This window comes from Crinia signifera, chromosome 5, assembly GCF_055691185.1.
Source record: "Crinia signifera chromosome 5, ASM5569118v1, whole genome shotgun sequence".
NCBI lineage: Eukaryota > Metazoa > Chordata > Amphibia > Anura > Myobatrachidae > Crinia > Crinia signifera.
The window spans coordinates 6991697-7012679 of NC_139221.1; the positions used below are offsets into that span (position 1 = coordinate 6991697).

At 49.9% G+C, this 20983-nt stretch overlaps 2 protein-coding genes across 3 annotated transcripts in view; one reads left to right on the forward strand and one right to left on the reverse strand.

The window, feature by feature from the left end:
• The window catches only part of SCAP (SREBF chaperone), a 107410-nt gene extending 95003 nt beyond the window's left edge, over positions 1-12407 (forward strand). For both annotated transcript variants that reach the window (XM_083186584.1, XM_083186585.1), the window contains exons 17-23: positions 2074-2626; positions 3835-3920; positions 4128-4210; positions 6537-6703; positions 9133-9213; positions 9595-9801; positions 9956-12407. In XM_083186584.1, coding sequence (XP_083042710.1) covers positions 2074-2626; positions 3835-3920; positions 4128-4210; positions 6537-6703; positions 9133-9213; positions 9595-9801; positions 9956-10201 — 1423 coding nt within the window. In that variant the 3' untranslated portion in view covers positions 10202-12407. The remainder of the gene's footprint in view (positions 1-2073; positions 2627-3834; positions 3921-4127; positions 4211-6536; positions 6704-9132; positions 9214-9594; positions 9802-9955) is intronic.
• On the reverse strand, positions 11770-19402 carry ELP6 (elongator acetyltransferase complex subunit 6). Its single transcript, XM_083186586.1, has 7 exons — positions 19239-19402; positions 18545-18623; positions 18393-18463; positions 16581-16708; positions 16308-16497; positions 16004-16150; positions 11770-14002 (listed from the first exon to the last, which is right to left on the reverse strand). Exons 1-7 carry the CDS (start codon positions 19290-19292, stop codon positions 13895-13897), a joined length of 777 nt encoding a protein of 258 aa, XP_083042712.1. The 5' UTR covers positions 19293-19402; the 3' UTR covers positions 11770-13894.
• Between the last annotated feature and the right edge of the window lie 1581 nt (positions 19403-20983).

Sequence of the window (20983 nt, forward strand, 5' to 3'; positions counted from 1 at the left end):
TTTGTCAACCTTTTCCCTCCATTTCCAATGTTACTACGGATCCTTCAACACATTCGCAGAGAGACCGTCACCATTCTTCTCATAGCACCGGACTGGCCGAGCAGGTCCTGGTACACCACTCTAACATCTCTGCTTGTTGACGAACCATGGCCATGCTGTTGCGAGAGTACCTGCTGTCCCAGGGTCCCTTTGTCCATCCGGACTTAGGGAGGCTTCATTTAACGGCTTGGCTAGTGAAAGGTTCATCCTCAGGAAGGTGGGTATCCCCTCTGCGGTAATTCCCACCATGTTGCTTGCCAGAAAAGAAGTGACCTTTGTTCACTATTACCGTATCTGGAGAGCATACATTTCATGGTGCTAGGGTCGCCAGGTCTCACCTAGGGCATTCAAGCTGGCGCGGCTGCTTCTTTTTCTTCAGGCTGGACTTGCCGCTGGTCTGCGTCTAGGCTCCTTAAAGGTACAGGTGTCTGTCCTTTCTAATTTCCTTCAGCGAAAATTGGCATTGCTGCCACAAGTGCAGACTTTCTATCGGAGTTTTGAGAATTCAACCCCCCCCCCCCTTCCGACCTCCCACGGCACCGGGGACTTACATTTATTGCTGTCGTTCTTACAAACTCTATTGTTCAAACCTTTGGAATCATTACACCTCAAGTACCTTTCCTGGAAGACGAAGATCCTGCTCTTGGTGCTGGCTTTGGCCTATCAGACTTAAGGGCACTGTCATGTCCATAACAATAGGGCGGAATTGCAAACACAGGCGTCGTTTCTTCCGAAGGTTGTGTCCTCATTTCACATCAATCAACAGATTGTTGTACCTGCCTTCCAGGGTGATTCCGCAGACTCCAGATCTCTGGATGTGGTGCGTGCCGTTAGGGTCTACACCTCCAGAACGGCTTCCATACGGACATCAGAAACTCTGTTTTGTACGACTCCAGGCTGTCCGGCATCTAAACAAGCATCAGCTAGGTGGCTCCACCTTACCATTCATCCATGTACGTGGCAGCTTCACAAGTGCCACCTTCCTCTATTACAGCGCATTCAACATGATCAGTTGGCCCCTCATGGACGGCTGCCTGAAGGATCTCGGCTCAACAACTGTGTAGGGCCGCTACTTGGTTTGGTCAGAGAACCTTTTATCAAGTTCTACCATTTTGACACCTTTGCTGCTCAGGCTTCCCAGTAAGGCTGTTTGGTGTTTTGGTGATGGGAGCTCTAGGACGTCCCCACTGTGAACTCCAGTGACACCTAGTGGATGAAAGAGAAAATGGGATTTTGTACTTACCTTCAAATCCTTTTCTCTGATTCCACGGGTGACACTGGACACCTTCCCAGCACTGCTCTTCTGTACGATCAGGTTACTTTACTCTTAAGTTGAAGTCTCCTGCCAGGGTTGATTCCGGTTGTCTGTTGGAACGCCCTTGTCATTTATGTGTATGGTTGCTTCCATTTGCAATTTCTATTGTCACTGTTCCTGTTCTTTTATGTATGGGTGAAGTTTAACCTCTTCGGAAGTATGTTTTCTTCCAGCTCCCTCCAGGCACAATTACTCAGACTGCCTGGGAAGGGGAAGTAGAAGGGGAGGAGTCAGCCACACTATAATTTCTTAAAGTGCCCATGCACCCTGTAGTCGCCCTTCTATTCCCCACTGTGAACTCCAGTGCCACCTGGGGAATCAGAGAAAAGGATTTAATGGTAAGTACAAAATCCATTCTTTACTGGAAAACACTGTAACATAACATTTCATATGCAGATACAGCCATTGTCGCACACAGAATATAGGCATGCTGTATATAATTTTAGTCAGCAAAAGCTGCTTGTGCATCCTATACTTTTACATTGTACTATATTTTGCAAATATGTTGCATGGTGTGACTGGAAGGTCTGTTTAATGCGCAAGGAGGCTAGATGCATGTGAACACATCTGTATAAGATAGATACAACAGACAGTTACCAATAAAGGGTATTGTTTCAAAGAAAAGTTGTGGAACTACACATCCCAGCATTCCCTAATACAAGAACTGTGCTGCGTGTTGTAGACGGTGTTCCATAACGGCGGCGTTCTCTCATCCCTAGGCTGCGCAGAGACAGCAGCGGCATCTTTGAGTACCAGGACGCCTGGGACCAGTTATCCGAGTGTAAATACAACCCTGAGGACTCCCTGGAGAATGGCTACCTGCTGAAGAGGAGACCCGCCACCAACCAGCCCTCGCTCTTCTACGACCAGCCAGACCTGTCCAGTTTCATCGATTCAAACTTCTCTGACCAGGTGAAACAGGAGCCTGGGACTGACCAGCAGGGGGCAGACGCTACCGGGTATGACTTCAGCAGCCTGGTGCAGCGTGCCTACGAGGAACACGCCAGCATGGGCACATTCAGCCCAGTCTTCTCACCTGCTCCATATGGACATTGCCAGCTTGTGCCAGGAGGACGGAGCAGGTCGCCTGGAAGCCGTGCAGAGGGTGGATGTGTTCCTGCCAGGAGGAAGAGCTCTGCAGAAGAGCCGGTGTTCTGTAACGGGACGTCTTCCCCGGTCTCTGGCTGGGCAGAAGACTTTGACAGTTCTGTCTGGAGTTTGGGGCTCCAGGGTAACCTGATTGTGGCCGGGCGGAGTAATGGGAAGCTGGAGGTGAGGGAGACCTTTTATGTACTAAGAATATCAGGGACTGTGTTGTGTGTGGTGTGGGAGTAATCTGCACAACGAGGGGTGACTGAGGATCAGCAGCCTCTGTGTGCCTGTCTGAGGGGTCACTGTAACTGCCTACCTGTCTGATTGGTCAGCGGCCCCTGCCTACCTGTCTGATGGTCAGCGGCCCCTGCCTACCTGTCTGATGGTCAGCGGCCCCTGCCTACCTGTCTGATGGTCAGCGGCCCCTGCCTACCTGTCTGATGGTCAGCGGCCCCTGCCTACCTGTCTGATGGTCAGCGGCCCCTGCCTACCTGTCTGATGGTCAGCGGCCCCTGCCTACCTGTCTGAGGGGTCACTGTAACTGCCTACCTGTCTGAGGGGTCACTGTAACTGCCTACCTGCCTAATGGTCAGCGGCCCCTGCCTACCTGTCTGATGGTCAGCGGCCCCTGCCTACCTGTCTGATGGTCAGCGGCCCCTGCCTACCTGTCTGATGGTCAGCGGCCCCTGCCTACCTGTCTGATGGTCAGCGGCCCCTGCCTACCTGTCTGATGGTCAGCGGCCCCTGCCTACCTGTCTGAGGGGTCACTGTAACTGCCTACCTGTCTGATGGTCAGCGGCCCCTGCCTACCTGTCTGATGGTCAGCGGCCCCTGCCTACATATCTGATGGTTCAGTGGCCCCTGCCTACATATATAATGGGTCAGTGGCCCTTACCTACGTATCTGATGGTTCAGTGGCCCTTACCTACGTAACTGATGGTTCAGTGGCCCCTGCCTACATATATAATGGGTCAGTGGCCCTTACCTACGTATCTGATGGTTCAGTGGCCCCTGCCTACATATATAATGGTTCAGTGGCCCTTACCTACGTATCTGATGGTTCAGTGGCCCCTGCCTACATATCTGATGGTTCAGTGGCCCCTGCCTACATATATAATGGGTCAGTGGCCCTTACCTACGTATCTGATGGTTCAGTGGCCCCTGCCTATATATCTGATGGTTCAGTGGCCCCTGCCTACATATATAATGGTTCAGTGGCCCTTACCTACGTATCTGATGGTTCAGTGGCCCCTGCCTATATATCTGATGGGGGCAGATCTATCTCTGATGCTTAGATGATGAGTGTCCTGTATTACTGGCTAGTTCCGTGCATGTCCCGCCCCCTCTGCTGCTGTCAGTGACGTGTTCCCTTGTCTCCTCCTCTGTAGGTGTGGGATGCCATCGAGGGGGTTCTGCGCTGCAGCAACTACGAGGGACAGAGCGGAATCACTGCACTCGTGTTCCTTAATCACAGGTACGATGCTCCCACAGAGGCACAGCCACGGCACCACAAACCCACGGTTATAAGACTTTGTTCTACAAGAACGTATTGCAGTGGTTGCTTGCATTGCTGCACAATCTGCGTGTCTCTCTTGTGGGTGTAAGTGACCCGCCACAAGGCGGGGCCAGGCCATAAGAGGATGGCTGTTGTATTAATCTTTATATGATTTCTTTTCCCCAGGATTGTGGCTGCCAGACTCAATGGCTCCCTGGACTTCTTCTGTCTAGAGTCCCAAAAATCCTCCAACCGCTTACAGTTCAGAGGTGAGACCGATCTGAATGTGCACATCATCTATAGGTCTGAGGAGTGTATGGCCGAGGGGGAATCCATCTGTGTCCAACCCTGCAGCCGGACTGGTCATTGCTGATGGAAGCCACAGACTGAGAGTTATATAGTGGGAGGAGCCGGGTCCCCAGCAGCACAGAGTATATCAGGAGATGAGTGATGTGTCAGTGAGGACAGGACTGCATGTGACAGGGGCAGTGACATGATGTGAGGAGGGGAATGGGGGCAGCAGAAAGCCACAGACTGAGAGTTATATAGTGGGAGGAGCAGGGTCCCAAGCAGCACAGAGTATATCAGGAGATGAGTGATGTGTCAGTGAGGACAGGGCTGCATGTGACAGGGGTAGTGACATGATGTGAGGAGGGGAATGGAGGCAGCAGGAAGTCACAGACTGAGAGTTATATAGTGGGAGGAGCAGGGTCCCCCAGCAGCACAGAGTATATCAGGATATGAGTGATGTGTCAGTGAGGACAGGGCTGCATGTGACAGGGGCAGTGACATGATGTGAGGAGGGGAATGGAGGCAGCAGAAAGCCACAGACTGAGAGTTATATAGTGGGAGGAGCGGTGTCCCCAGCAGCACAGAGTATATCAGGAGATGTGTGATGTGTCAGTGAGGACAGGGCTGCATGTGACAGGGGTAGTGACATGATGTGAGGAGGGGAATGGGGGCAGCAGGAAGCCACAGACTGAGAGTTATATAGTGGGAGGAGCAGGGTCCCCCAGCAGCACAGAGTATATCAGGAGATGAGTGATGTGTCAGTGAGGACAGGGCTGCATGTGACAGGGGCAGTGACATGATGTGAGGAGGGGAATGGGGGCAGCAGAAAGCCACAGACAGAGTTATATAGTGGAGGAGCAGGGTCCCCCAGCAGCACAGAGTATATCAGGAGATGAGTGATGTGTCAGTGAGGACAGGGCTGCATGTGACAGGGGCAGTGACATGATGTGAAGAGGGGAATGGAGGCAGCAGGAAGCCACAGACTGAGAGTTATATAGTGGGAGGAGCAGAGTCCCCAGCACCACAGAGTATATCAGGAGATGAGTGATGTGTCAGTGAGGACAGGGCTGCATGTGACAGGGGCAGTGACATGATGTGAGGAGGGGAATGGAGGCAGCAGGAAGCCACAGACTGAGAGTTATATAGTGGGAGGAGCAGGGTCCCCAGCAGCACAGAGTATATCAGGAGATGAGTGATGTGTCAGTGAGGACAGGGCTGCATGTGACAGGGGCAGTGACATGATGTGAGGAGGGGAATGGGGGCAGCAGGAAGCCACAGACTGAGAGTTATATAGTGGGAGGAGCAGGGTCCACAGCAGCACAGAGTATATCAGGAGATGAGTGATGTGTCAGTGAGGACAGGGCTGCATGTGACAGGGGCAGTGACATGATGTGAGGAGGGGAATGGAGGCAGCAGGAAGCCACAGACTGACAGTTATATAGTGGGAGGAGCAGGGTCCCCAGCAGCACAGAGTATATCAGGAGATGGGGAATGTGTCAGTGAGGACAGGGCTGCATGTGACAGGGGCAGTGACATGATGTGAGGAGGGGAATGGGGGCAGCAGGAAGCCACAGACTGAGAGTTATATAGTGGGAGGAGCAGGGTCCCCAGCAGCACAGAGTATATCAGGAGATGAGGGATGTGTCAGTGAGGACAGGGCTGCATGTGACAGGGGCAGTGACATGATGTGAGGAGGGGAATGGGGGCAGCAGGAAGCCACAGACTGAGAGTTATATAGTGGGAGGAGCAGGGTCCACAGCAGCACATAGTATATCAGGAGATGAGGGATGTGTCAGTGAGGACAGGGCTGCATGTGACAGGGGCAGTGACATGATGTTAGGAGGGGAATGGGGGCAGCAGGAAGCCACAGACTGAGAGTTATATAGTGGGAGGAGCAGGGTCCACAGCAGCACAGAGTATATCAGGAGATGAGGGATGTGTCAGTGAGGACAGGGCTGCATGTGACAGGGGCAGTGACATGATGTGAGGAGGGGAATGGGGGCAGCAGGAAGCCACAGACTGAGTGTTATATAGTGGAGGAGCAGGGTGACCATGGAGCTCAGACTAGTGATACAAGGCTCCCATCACACTGATGCAATGAGCTTAGTATGATTCTTACATCCTATATGAAATCTGAGTCCTGTGTCTGACTGCGATGCTGTGTGCAATGAGAGTAGCCTCTTTTGAATATTATAAATACAGACGTGAAAGGAGCATGTTGTGCTTGGTCTCTGGTTACTTTGTGCAAGATGATGCAGTTATTTACTATACAAGGTGCTCAGCAATGTGTTTTCTCCAATCCAGGGACCTCTAACCGCAGCACCGTTCCAAGCTCCCCATTATACTCCAGTGATGATATCATCCGCTGTCAGCTGACCCACAACGTGGCATGTGCCCACCAGAAGCCAATCACCGTGTTGAGAGCAGCAGCTGGCCGACTCGTCACTGGGAGCCAAGATCACACTCTGAGAGTGAGTTGGACGACAGCGGCACTCGTCTTGTACCCTCATTACCTGCTTATGGAGCTATTGCTGGATTGCTGCCCATTTCCCTGTACATTCCCTAAAACCACTGAAGCACCAGAGATTGCCAGAGGTGCAGAATGCTGCCCGCCCTCAGAAAGTTTTATTTAAAGCTTCAATCTTTTACGCAAAACCAATAAATGATTGCCGCTTTAAAAAAAAAAAGGGGTCAGTCAGATGGCAACCCGAACTTGAATGCTGTTACATATGCCCCATTTTATTTAATGCACTGCGCGTGGATGTCTCCTGTGACACAGGAAGCGATGGTCATTGTCCTGGCTCTAGCAGAGGGTTGGTGGGGATTGGGTCTCCTGTGACACAGGAAGTGATGGTCATTGTCCTGGCTCTAGCAGAGGGTTGGTGGTGATTGGGTCTCCTGTGACACAGGAAGCGATGGTCATTGTCCTGGCTCTAGCAGAGGTTTGGTGGTGATTGGGTGTCCTGTGACACAGGAAATTATGGTCATTGTCCTGGCTCTAGCAGAGGTTTGGTGGTGATTGGGTGTCCTGTGACACAGGAAATTATGGTCATTGTCCTGGCTCTAGCAGAGGGTTGGTGGTGATTGGGTCTCCTGTGACACAGGAAGTGATGGTCATTGTCCTGGCTCTAGCAGAGGTTTGGTGATGATTGGGTCTCCTGTGACACAGGAAGCGATGGTCATTGTCCTGGCTCTAGCAGAGGTTTGGTGGTGATTGGGTCTCCTGTGATACAGGAAGTGATGGTCATTGTCCTGGCTCTAGCAGAGGTTTGGTGGTGATTGGGTCTCCTGTGACACAGGAAGTGATGGTCATTGTCCTGGCTCTAGCAGAGGGTTGGTGGGGATTGGGTCTCCTGTGACACAGGAAGTGATGGTCATTGTCCTGGCTCTAGCAGAGGGTTGGTGGGGATTGGGTCTCCTGTGACACCTGAAGCGATGGTCATTGTCCTGGCTCTAGCAGAGGTTTGGTGGTGATTGGGTGTCCTGTGACACCTGAAGCGATGGTCATTGTCCTGGCTCTAGCAGAGGTTTGGTGGTGATTGGGTCTCCTGTGACACAGGAAGTGATGGTCATTGTCCTGGTTTTAGCAGAGGTTTGGTGGTGATTGGGTCTCCTGTGACACAGGAAGTGATGGTCATTGTCCTGGTTTTAGCAGAGGGTTGGTGGTGATTGGGTCTCCTGTGACACAGGAAGTGATGGTCATTGTCCTGGCTCTAGCAGAGGGTTGGTGATGATTTGGTCTCCTGTGACACAGGAAGCGATGGTCATTGTCCTGGCTCTAGCAGAGGGTTGGTGGGGATTGGGTCTCCTGTGACACAGGAAGTGATGGTCATTGTCCTGGCTCTAGCAGAGGGTTGGTGGGGATTGGGTCTCCTGTGACACAGGAAGCGATGGTCATTGTCCTGGCTCTAGCAGAGGGTTGGTGGGGATTGGGTCTCCTGTGACACAGGAAATGATGGTCATTGTCCTGGCTCTAGCAGAGGGTTTGGGTCTCCTGTGACACAGGAAGTGATGGTCATTGTCCTGGTTTTAGCAGAGGGTTGGTGGTGATTGGGTCTCCTGTGACACATGAAGTGATGGTCATTGTCCTAGATCTTGCAGGGATTTGGTGGTGATTGGGTCTCCTGTGACACAGGAAGTGATGGTCATTGTCCTGGCTCTAGCAGAGGTTTGGTGGTGATTGGGTCTCCTGTGACACAGGAAGTGATGGTCATTGTCCTGGTTTTAGCAGAGGGTTGGTGGTGATTGGGTCTCCTGTGACACATGAAGTGATGGTCATTGTCCTAGATCTTGCAGGGATTTGGTGGTGATTGGGTCTCCTGTGACACAGGAAGTGATGGTCATTGTCCTGGCTCTAGCAGAGGGTTGGTGGTGATTGGGTCTCCTGTGACACAGGAAGCGATGGTCATTGTCCTGGCTTTAGCAGGGGTTTGGTAGTGATTGGGTCTCCTGTGACACAGGAAGCGATGGTCATTGTCCTGGATCTTGCAGGGATTTGGTGGGGATTGGGTCTCCTGTGTGCGTCTTGCGGAAAAAGTATTTGTTTCAAAAGTTTCCTGTACATTTGTGGATGGCACATGCTAACCTTATTAGTGTATACACATAGATTTAGATTTTTTGTAGTAGATATGTGACTGGAAGAAGGCCGTTCCTTTCAGCTGTAATTATACTTTGCTAGGTTGTTGGTCTGTGAGTCCTATAGGAAGATTTATAACAGGCCGTATGATTATATAAGGCTGATGTGGCTCTGTAAATAGCTGTCATCAGACCCAGACCATACGTAGCCTGGGCAGAGGCTGGTAACCTGTTGTGGGGTAGAGGATGAGCAAGCCTTCTCCTGCGGTATAGACAGTGGATCCCTCTAGTGTTTGACATGTTTTCTCTCTCTCTCTCTGTGTAGGTGTACCGTTTAGAGGATGCGTGCTGCCTGTTCACACTGCAGGGACACTCAGGGGGGATTACTGCCATATATATTGACCAGGTAAGTGGCCTGTGACTGAAGACTGAATGGTGACTGTATATAGAGGTCACTGTGTAACTATAGCAATGACTGGTGGAGAAATGAGATCTGAAAGGTTTACATTTGGAATTATGGAGCTGGATTCACAACAATTCTATGTCCTGTAATTATACACACAACGCTGTGCTGTAATCAGTGAGTATATGACAGGATGCTGGCTGATCGGTTAACTAGCTAATGTACCTTAGACTGAAAGGGCTGAGACGGATGCTGCCCCTCACTACCCTAAGATCCTGACTTTGGCTCCCCTCCTCCGCAGACCCCCCTATTTAATATAAGTGTGAGGCTGTCGGCCCATAAATCAGTATGTAACTGGTGTCCTGCCTTCCTCTGTACCCGCAGACTATGGTTCTGGCCAGCGGAGGGCAGGATGGAGCCATATGTCTCTGGGATGTCCTCACAGGAAGCCGCGTTGGCCACATGCACGGACACCGCGGGGACATCACTTTCTTGATCTGCACAGCATCCTGCGTAATCAGCAGCGGCCTGGATGATGTCATCAGCGTGTGGGACCGGAGCACGTGCATCAAACTCTACTCCATACAACAAGTGAGTTCTGGGTGGCAAACATTGCCTCTCCTCCGCTCTGACTTACATGTGTGTTATCTGCCTTTTCTCGTCTCTGCTCACCCGTGTTCCACCCCTGCTGCTCTGCGCAGACTCTGTCCCCGTAATGACCGTTACATCCTCTCTCTCTCTGCAGGACTTGGGCTGCGGCTCGAGTTTGGGCCTCATCTCTGACAACTTGCTGGTGACTGGGGGTCAGGGCTGTGTGTCATTCTGGGACATTGGCTATGGCGATCTCCTGCAGACGGTGTATCTGGGGAAGTGCGAGGAGGCACAGCCGGCCCGGCAGATCCTGGTTCTGGACAACGCAGCGATAGTCTGTGACTTTGGCAGTGAGCTCAACCTGGTCTATGTTCCGTCAGTCCTGGAGAAGCTGGACTAAGGAGGACTCGAGTCGGGAACTTGGCTTTAATCCCTGCCATGCCGAAGGGCTGGTCTGGAAGGGGTTGATCTATCATTGAAAGAACAGGCTCCAATACATAAGAGAACACTATCTATACTTCCAATGGAATTGTACAATTTCTAGCTCCCGGTTTTCTCGGCACAGCACTCACCTGTCTCAGGTACATTTCCATCTTCAGCTGAGGCTGGTCGGTGGTGTCCCAGAAAATGCAGAAGCCTGGAGAGATTCGTAATGAATCCGTAGCACTTCATGATCACATGGCGCATGTCCTGGTGGAGTTCCGCCAGCTTTATATTTCATTACTGTGTCATTGTATAGCACACCTTGCGTGGGCGTGGTTCATATTTCGGAATGTCATTGGGCCCCTCGTAGGTGAGTACAGATCTAGCACTTGGTAAGAAAAAAAAAAGAGAGAGAAAATTTTCCGGATTGTGGGAGAGGGGAAAACCGATGCTGCACTATTTCATGATACTGAGTATCAACATGCACTTCATTCCACGATCGTCAGTGGAAGGAGACCAAGCTCTTCCTTCCTTCATTATGATGATATAGATTATCTGACTGTCCCCAAATGTTATTGTCAGAGGCTGCAATGGTTCTGGGAGAAAGCTGTGGAGGTGACGTGCTGCTGCCACTCTGTCCTGGGGTTCCTTAACGCTGGGTGTGACGATATTCTGAATCCCAGCCGCGAGAGATCATTTAACAGCAGATTTCTGGAGGGATGTTTATGCTGAGAGGTTTCTTTGAGCATAAACAATAAGACACATTTTAGAATGCAGGAGTTGTGAATCGCGTGGTGCAAGGTGCCCAACAAATATCTTTAAATCAATTGATCCCCACACAGGGGATTTAGCGGATTCCTTTGGTGGCGTTATAATGGTTACTCGCTGCAGTCTGCCGCTTCTGTTCCCCAGTTTACCGTTACTCGATCCTGCGTACAACAGGGTAGGGGTGTGGCTTAATACTTGGTCTCATGTGGGTGTGGCCAGGCCTGAAGCCTCAATAGAGAGCAGTCACAACTTCCTGTGTTATCTCCATTATGGACATTTATGGCTGTAGAGAAACCAGTGAAGCTGAGCAGTGATTTGAGGCAGGTTCTTCAATGATGTCTTCCCTGCACCCTCTAGGGGTAGCTGGCATTGGCCCAAGTGTCCTTATCTGCATCTGCCAGCTGCTGGAGAGTGGGGGTGATTGCAGAGGAGCCTGTAGAACAGTCCGATTACACTTCTGCTGCAGCCTGACCCGGACACGTATTATTGTCCAGCCCAGCATAGTTACTGGGGGGATGGGGAGAGACACCCATTGCTGCAGTCCCCTCTGACAATGACGTACACTTGTTCCTGATATTGAGGTGACTATTTAATAAATTATTTGCAGATGCACTGAACAATGATGCACATGAAACACGAGATTAATGTCAACATGGATGCACTGGAGGGAAACGATGCAACCAAAGATCTTCCTGCACAGACACAAATCCTCTTAGTAGAGGGGTGCAGGAAATTTTCTGAGCCCAGACGTGGGCAGTTACAATAAGGGGGGGGGGGTCCTGCAAGGAATGTCAGTCATCACTGTAACAGGACAATTCCTGCCCTATTATCCTGGAGTCTGTGTGTTACCAAGCAACACTGTATAACGGGCACTTGTGCAAACATCCTTCTCCCAGGGAACCATTTCTCATCCAATCAAACCGCACCATGAGGGCGATAGCTGGCGTGAACCCTCCCCAGCAAATCCTCATCACAGCCCCCCTTGTACTATTCATCCACTTCCGGGGCTAGTAGTGTCATACGTTTCTGGTCTCAGAGCCCTCCTGGACACAGGTAATGAATATACTGCACGGAAGGAACGCACAGTGTGATGAGGGTCGTCTTATCATTTACTTTCAGGAGGGGACAGCCTGATACCCAGCACGCTGCCCCCCCTGCCCGGGACGGTTCTCTGCCGCAACTACTGCTTTATGTCAAGTCTAATTGCGTCATGGTCTACAGAAAAAAAAACATAATATTTTTGGTAACGGTTATAATTTATTTTGATGTAGGTCTTCTGCTTTAGTGCTTTACATGAGAGGTAAATGTTCATTGTACAGTTTTAGTTTCTTTGTATATTTTTAATTTGTTTTGTTTACTTTTTTTTTTTAATCTTCCTCTATGATTTTCTTACATAAAACATTTCCTCAAATGCATTGTGCTGTTGTGCGTCTGGTTCTCCGGGGCTTGGTCTGTCCTTCACTGCCGAGCATAGAACGGTTACTGAGTCAGAATAGTGTGCCACCCTGGTTAGCACGGCCCAGAACGTTCCCATCAGCATTACAGTCAGTGGCGGCTCCGGCCTTTAGACTTAAGGGGGGCTGCAATTTCCTGGGTGCTGCTTGTTACACACAGTCATTAATTACTTGCAGGTTATTAGTTTGATTTGCGCTGTAGCTGTGTTTGTATGCATTTACTGTAAATGTACTCGTATGCACACAAACACAGGTACAGAGCAAAATACACACTTTTACTAACTTTAATATTAAAGTACACAAAATTATACTCTTAATAAAGATCTACACACAAATATTAACATAAAAAGAACTTCCATGCACCTCTCTGGTGCAATGCATACCTTCCTTCAGCTGCATCACACAACCTCCTGTGAACCAGTTAACAGGTACTCACTGAGTCTGGGCATGCTCACTGCAGAGAATTGCTGCTGGGCTGCACAGGCAGCAGCCCTTGGCAGCACTGTAGCTCTGGCGATTTGCACAGAATGGCTTCCTCTTGGAAGCTATTGCTGTCATCACTCCATCTACTGGCAGCCCAAGAGGGGGAGGAGTTTCCAGCTCTGTGTATGATGAGCAGTAGCAGCTTCCAATAGTAGGAGGCTACCACATGCTGAACTCCTCCCCACAGGGTTGGGCTGTTGCTGTATCTGTCCTGCTGCTTCATGGAGCCTGGTGAGAGGAGATTACCAGCCTGTCAGAGACACAGACAGTCTGCACCAGAGCTCCGGGGAAGGGGGGGGAGCACCGGAGCTCTGGTGCTGTCTGTCTGTGTCTCTGGTGTTGTGATTTAACTGGAGGGGCTGCAGGACTGCAGCCCTATAGCAGGAACCACCACTGATTACCGTGTACCCATCTGCGCCCCCTTCCTACGTGATACTACCTTTAGCTGATACCGTGTGGCTGGAATGCTGAAACCAAAGTATCCTGTGATAAATGGTTGAGCTCTGCAGAAGGCAGCTGATGAGAATAGTCATTTATTTATGTAGTACTTTCTCCCAAAACTACTCAAAAACGCTTTACATTATTGCAGGAGGTAAAGTGATCCACCCAGAGGAAACACGCAAACTCCACACAGATAAGGCATTGGTGGGAGTCAAACCTCAGTGCTATTAACCAGCAACACTAACCACTGTGCAGCCCTGTCCTCAATCACAGCTGTAGTAACATCCCAGTACCAGGCTCCTACAGAGTAATACCCAGAATCCAATTGTGCATGTTCTAGCTTCTGCAGTAGAACGCATTGGTGTGTTGCACAGAGACGTCATCCGGTACAGCCAGGTATCCTCGCAGCAGTCAGCATCCTTAATATTGGTCACACCATGTCCTGCTTATGTAGCACCACCAGACAGCAGTCGTCCCAGCAGGTCCAGTCCCCGCAGAGGGCATAAGAGCACAGGGTTCTCTGCTTATAAGACCGCTGCAGAGAGGCCTCTGGCGAAAAAGCTGACCACCTTGTCCTGGACTTTGTACTGATAGACGGCCGACTGCTTCTGTGTCTTCCGGGTGATCATCAGCTATGAGGAAGAGATGTTGTTACACTCCAGTGATTGCTCCCAAACTGTATGTTTGAGTGAGGAAATAGTCAAAAACAGATTACAGAACCTAAATAGTAACAAATCTCCTGGCCCGGACGAAATACACCCTAGGATACTAAAAGAACTGAGTTCTGTCATAGCACTACCATTATATCTGATATTCAAGAAATCAATTAGCTCAGGGACGGTACCAAGGGGCTGGCGCATAGCTAACGTAGTAACAATATGGTAGAAAGGTAGCAAAACTAACCCTGAAAATCACAGACCTGTCAGCCTTACATCCATTGTGGGGAAAATATTAGAAGGAATAATAAGAGATAGTATCCAAAATGTCTTAGAACAGGAGAAAGTGATAAGTAAGGCTCAGCATGGGTTCGATAAAAAACAGATCATATCAGACTCATTTAATTAGCTTCTATGAGGAAGTCAGTAGGGGCTGGACTTAGGGAAATCTGTTGATGTAATACTTCTTGATTTCGCTAAAGCTTTTGAGATGGTGCCTCATGAAAGGTTATTAATGAAACTAGGTAACTTAGGGTTAGGAGGTAAAATTTGAAATTGGATTGATAACTGGTTGCACAATCGGGGACAGAGAGTGGTGGTAAAAGGCATACATTCCAGCTATGGTAAGGGTCCAAAATGGAGTCCCACAAGGTTCAATATTGGGACCCACCTTGTTTAATATATTCATTAATTATATATAGGTAGTGACATAGTGAGTAAGATTGCAATATTTGCATACAACACAAAATTGAGTAAGGAAATGAAAGATGTGGAAACACTACACTACAAAGTAACTACTAAGTTACTTAATTAAACTGGAAAGGTGGAAAATGCGGTTTAACGTTGATAAATGTAAAGAAATTAATTATGGGGAAAAAATGAACAAGCTACTTATAGGCTAATGGGAGTTCTTATAGGGAATTCTGCTGTAGAGAAGGGCTTGGGGGGGGGGGGGGGTCATTATGAAAAATTGGGTAATAGTGCACGCTGGTCAAGTGCAGCAGCAAAAGAAAACCGGACATTGGCATGCAATAAAAGGGGTATGGATTCAAGGGTTGCCAATGTGATAGTGTCTCTTTAGAAGGCATTGGTGAGACCACACTTGGAGTATTGTGTTCAGTTCTAGGCACTGCACCATAAAAAGGACACAAATGAATTGGAACAGGTACAGAGAAGGGCGACTAAGCTAGTAAAAGGTCTTGAATCACTAGAATACAAAGATAGGTTATACCAGGCTGAATATGTTATCACTGCAGAAACGGAGAGGTGATATGATTAGTATGTTCACATACAGGATTGGGAATCATATGGAATTGGGAGATGACTGGTCACTAACAGGCCTATACTTAGGACACGTGGCATGTACTGAGGCTCGAGGAAAAGAAATTCCGTACTGAATTAAGAAGAGGATTCTTCACCATTAGAGCAGTAACATTCTGGAACTCATTGTCGGTGGGGTGATTACAGCAACTACTGGTAATGAAATGACATCAAAACTGGATGCATTTTTGGCCACTAAGGGAATCCTATAGATATGTCTAATGCTGTGTACACACGGGGGCGATAGGGGCTGAAATCGCTGGGAATATGGTCGCTGAGCGACCATATTGCCAGTGATTGGAGTGTGCACCAGTGATAAATCGCCAGGTGCGCGCTCCCGTTTTCAGCCCCTGAATGGTCGCTGGTCGGAGGAGCATGCTCCTCCGACCAGCGACATCCCCTGCCTCTTCACCCAGCCTCTTCACCCATCTGGTCGCAGATGAAAACGGGACAATATGATTGCTGAGCAATATATTGCCAGCGATCATATTGCCCCGTGTGTACGCACCTTCATTCACATCAGTAGTTACAAGTCAGATAGGTTGAACTCGATGGACTAATGTCTTTTTTCAGCCTGGGCATTACTAGATCTTTCCTTTGAATTCAAAAGCATTGTCCCAGCACCGCATATAGTCACTGGCTACAAGGATCACTCACCTCCCCATGTACATCCTTACAGTACCCGGTCATGAGGCCGTGGACCTGCAGAATGAGGCTGCTCTGGTGACAAAGTGACTTCATCAGCATCTCGTTCTCCTCGTCCTCCGTCTCGTCATCTGTCTGCAGCAGACACACCACGTTCCCCTGCAACACATCAACAGGTCACACGTCAGCCTTCTGCCATGCAGTGACCCTTACATGAGAGTCATACGCACAATGCTACTGTATTTACCACCAGGGTCTATTTATTACAGGACACGGAGCAGTCTTCCTCCCACAAACCAATGCTGGATGTCCGTACCTGATCCTCACTGCACACGGTGGCTCTGCAGTAGTGGATGAAGTCCAGCACCTGCAGGCTGGTGGCTCCCAGACTAAGCAGCAGGCTGACGTCATCCACGATCAGCACTGGGCAGTTCCACTGTTCCCCTGCAGAGGACTCCAGTGCAGCATGAATACAATGATAAAGAGGGCTGAGGTCCGAACCCGTCCTGCAAGAAAGGTGCAATTACTGGGATGGTGAAGAGCCAAGAAATGCTGGAAAATAACCAAATAAAATAAGGACATTCCTGACCTCAGGAAACGGAGAGGGTTCTCAGCTTCTGCATCCGGCGTCTCTGAGAATAACAGCCTGTTGTATGCTTTCAGCCCCTCCAGGAACACCAGCTGCCCCTGATCCCTGGCACTCGCCAGGCTTACTCCCTGGAAAGGAACATGGCTGTAACACGCAGTCCAGTCACATCGAAACTAACATTTATTCATGCAACAATGGGCAACGTAGAATGATCTGGTGGACCGCTATATAACCCACCCCTGGATAGCACCTTGTGCTCACATACAACCCCTGAGGAAGTTAAAGATGAAACGGGTTGGGCCTATTGCTCTCACTGCAACTTCTGAGGTCTAAGATGAAATGCATTTTATCTCATTTGCTCACATACAACCCCTGAGGAAGTCCAAGATGAAACGCGTTGGACCTATTGCTCTCATACTGCAACTTCTGAGGTCTAAGATAAAATGATTTGATCTCATTTGCTCCCTTACAACCCCTGAGTAAGTCTAAGATGAATCTTGTTGGTGCTATTGCTCTCATACTGCAACTTCTGAGGTCTAAGATGAAACACATTTTATCTCATTTGCTCACATACAAACCTCTGAGGTCTAAGATGAAACGTGTTTGGGTCTATTCTCACACTGCAACCCATGAGATAGTCTAAGATGAAACGCATTGGTCTATTGTTCTTACACTGCAACCCCTGAGGAAGTCCAAGATGAAACGCATTGGGTCTATTGTTCTCACACTGCAACCCCTGAGGTCTAAGATGAAACATGTTTAATCTAATGTGCTCACATACTACCCCTGATGAAGTCTAAGATGAAGCACGGTGGGTCTAATGTTCTCACACTGCAACCTCTGAGGAAGTCTAAGATGAAACGCGTTGGGTATAATGTCCTCACACTGTGACCGCTGTACTTGGAATTATATTTGTGTTCTGCAATAGAAAGCAAGCTGCTTATTGTCACCCTCTCATCATCTACCAAGGGCTCTGTAATGTAATGACGATTATAAGTGGAAGATTGTCATTTATCAGGACTGTGCCCATACGGACACTGGTACTAACGCACATGCTGACCAATCCTTTGCTAATCAGGTATAGCCACTACTAAAGTGGGTATAACAAAGTATTGCTGCATTTGATACATCATAAGTACATGGCTTATACGGGTGCCGGACAGTCAGGATTCCGACAGTCATTACTCCGACGTCGGAATCCTGACTGCTCCCTCGTGGATAATAAAATAGGTGGCCACCGTGCCCGCAGCGTGGCGAGAGCAGCGAGCCCGCAAGGGGCATCATTGCGCTCACCCCCCCCACTGTGCAGTCGGGATTCTGACGTCTGAGTAATGACTGTCTGTGAAATATACCACACCCACTTATACAGAGACATGGGTCTTTGTGGATTTAGGACTCGTAGTCATGTATTCCAGAAGGGCAGTAACATCACCCACATGAAATCTTAATAAATACCCGGTGTTACCCCAGATAAGGCATTTCCAATGTTTTTGTGCTACATAGTGATTGAGGATGACAGACTGGAGGCAGGAGCAGATAGAAAGTGGGGTCACGTGTTTGTGGGCTAAAAACTGTCGCAGCTCAAAGTGAAGGTACATTACAGAAGCCGTTGTTGCCATGGGCTTTTACCTAGTATTGGTACTTTCTTTTTATGATTGACTGAATCTGACCCGAAGTGTTAGGGGACCAGACTGCAAGCTTCATATCTAGCTGTTATTTAACCCTCCACAAAGAAGCTTCAATCATTGAGATAAAGCAGGATATAATGCCATGTGTCATTTAGAGAGGGGGTGCAATGTAGGGGAAGCTTACCAGCTTCTGCGCGACGATACTGTAGTGGCTGAAGGACTGCGCCAGGGCCACAAAGCACACTTTACAGTTGGCTGGGGACAGAAGAGAAGCCTATGACTGTACAGCGCACACAGGTATTACAATTATCACCGTCTAGAATTACAACCACTGACCTCTCAGGTAATAGGACAGGAAATGATGGACCAAGAAGCCGGCATCGGTCTTACAGCCGCTGATCAGGGTGAATTGGCCCTGGAAGACACAAAATACCACGTGCTGGGTATGTATACATGCCACTGACTCTGGGACAGATATACAGCTGGGGCGGATGTGTTGGTACTGGAGGCACAGTGACAGTAGGAGGGCATTACTGGGGGCACAGCGACAGTAGGAGGGCATTACTGGGGGCACAGCGACAGTAGGAGGGCATTACTGGGGGCACAGCGACAGTAGGAGGGCATTACTGGGGGCACAGCGACAGTAGGAGGGCATTACTGGGGGCACAGCGACAGTAGGAGGGCATTACTGGGGGCACAGCGACAGTAGGAGGGCATTACTGGGGGCACAGCGACAGTAGGAGGGCATTACTGGGGGCACAGCGACAGTAGGAGGGCATTACTGGGGGCACAGCGACAGTAGGAGGGCATTACTGGGGGCACAGCGACAGTAGGAGGGCATTACTGGGGGCACAGCGACAGTAGGAGGGCATTACTGGGGGCACAGTGACAGTGTGGGGGGGGGGGTCAGTACTAGGGGCACAGTGACAGTGTGGGGGGGGGGTCAGTAGTAGGGGTACAGTGACGTCCGGGTGAAAAGGAGAAGCTGGCACTGAGCGGGTCACACACACTCGGGTGTCCCGGGTCTCACCCGCTCCGCAGTCTCGGTGCTGGCGCCCAGCAGAGCATTTAGCTCGGGAAACATTATGCACAGCCCGGCACGTGGATGCTATTGCGAGGAAGAAGCGATCACTTCCGGGATGACGTCGGGTGACGGGTCTCTGCCCTCCGCACGGCCATCTTGTGGCTGGCGACTGCAGTGACGTCCCTTGTGTGTGGCTGCGACCGGAAGAGGGAGCCAGAGAGCCGACCTGTCAGTGTCCTGCTGCTGCTGCTGCACTTCCCTATCTCTCATTACGTGCAACGGTATTATGTATCATTGTGCCCCTCACCTACAGCCCAGATACACCTCACCTAGAGCCTAGATACACCTCACCTAGATACACCTCACCTAGAGCCTAGATACACCTCACCTATAACCTAGATACACCTCACCTAGAGCCTAGATACACCTCACCTAGAGCCTAGATACACCTCACCTAGATACACCTCACCTAGAGCCTAGATACACCTCACCTATAACCTAGATACACCTCACCTAGAGCCTAGATACACCTCACCTAGAACCTGGATACACCTCACCTATAACCTAGATACACCTCACCTAGAGCCTAGATACACCTCACCTAGAGCCTAGATACACCTCACCTAGAGCCTAGATACACCTCACCTATAGCCTAGATACACCTCACCTATAGCCTAGATACACCTCACCTATAGCCTAGATACACCTCACCTAGAGCCTAGATACACCTCACCTAGAGCCTAGATACACCTCACCTAGAGCCTAGATACACCTCACCTAGAGCCTAGATACACCTCACCTAGAACCTAGATACACCTCACCTAGAGCCTAGATACACCTCACCTATAGCCTAGATACACCTCACCTAGAGCCTAAATACACCTCACCTATAACCTAGATACACCTCACCTAGAGCCTAGATACACCTCACCTAGAGCCTAGATACACCTCACCTAGAGCCTAGATACACCTCACCTAGAGCCTAGATACACCTCACCTATAACCTAGATACACCTCACCTAGAGCCTAGATACACCTCACCTACAACCTAGATACACCTCACCTACAGCCTAGATACACCTCACCTAGAGCCTAGATACACTTCACCTATAGCCTAGATACACCTCAACTACAGCCTAGATACACCTCACCTAGAGCCTAGATACACCTCACCTATAACTTAGATACACCTCACCTACAACCTAGATACACCTCACCCAGAGGTGGGATTCAGCCGGTTTGCACCGGTCACATACCTAATATACGATCGGTTCTGCAGAACCGGTGGCTAAGGAGCGCTGCGGACGCTCACAAGGTACTTGAAGCAGGCAGCTGTAACAGCCGGGCAGAGAGCTGCATGCTGCCCGGCTGTATATTGAAAGCGGTTTCGCCACCGTCCGCGGCTGTTTTGAATGCTACTGCTGGACCGCGAGCTAATAGGAGCTCGTGTTCCGGCAGCCAATAAGGAGCGGCAATCGGGGCTTCTTATTGGCTGCCGGCCGCGAGCTCCTACTGTCTCTCGGTCCAGCGGGAGAATTCAAAATAGCCGCGGACCTGCTTTCAGCACGCAGCTCTCTGCCTGCAGCCCGGCTGCCACAGCTCCTTACAGCGCCTCTCCTCTCTATTAGCCGAGCGCTCCATGGTGGCAGTCATCCCTGCAGTCTCCTCCTCCGTGCTGAGCGCTGAGGTGTGGAGTGTGGACCCGGCAGATGACGGCGAACCCCTCACTCGCTCTCACTCCTGGAATCCCT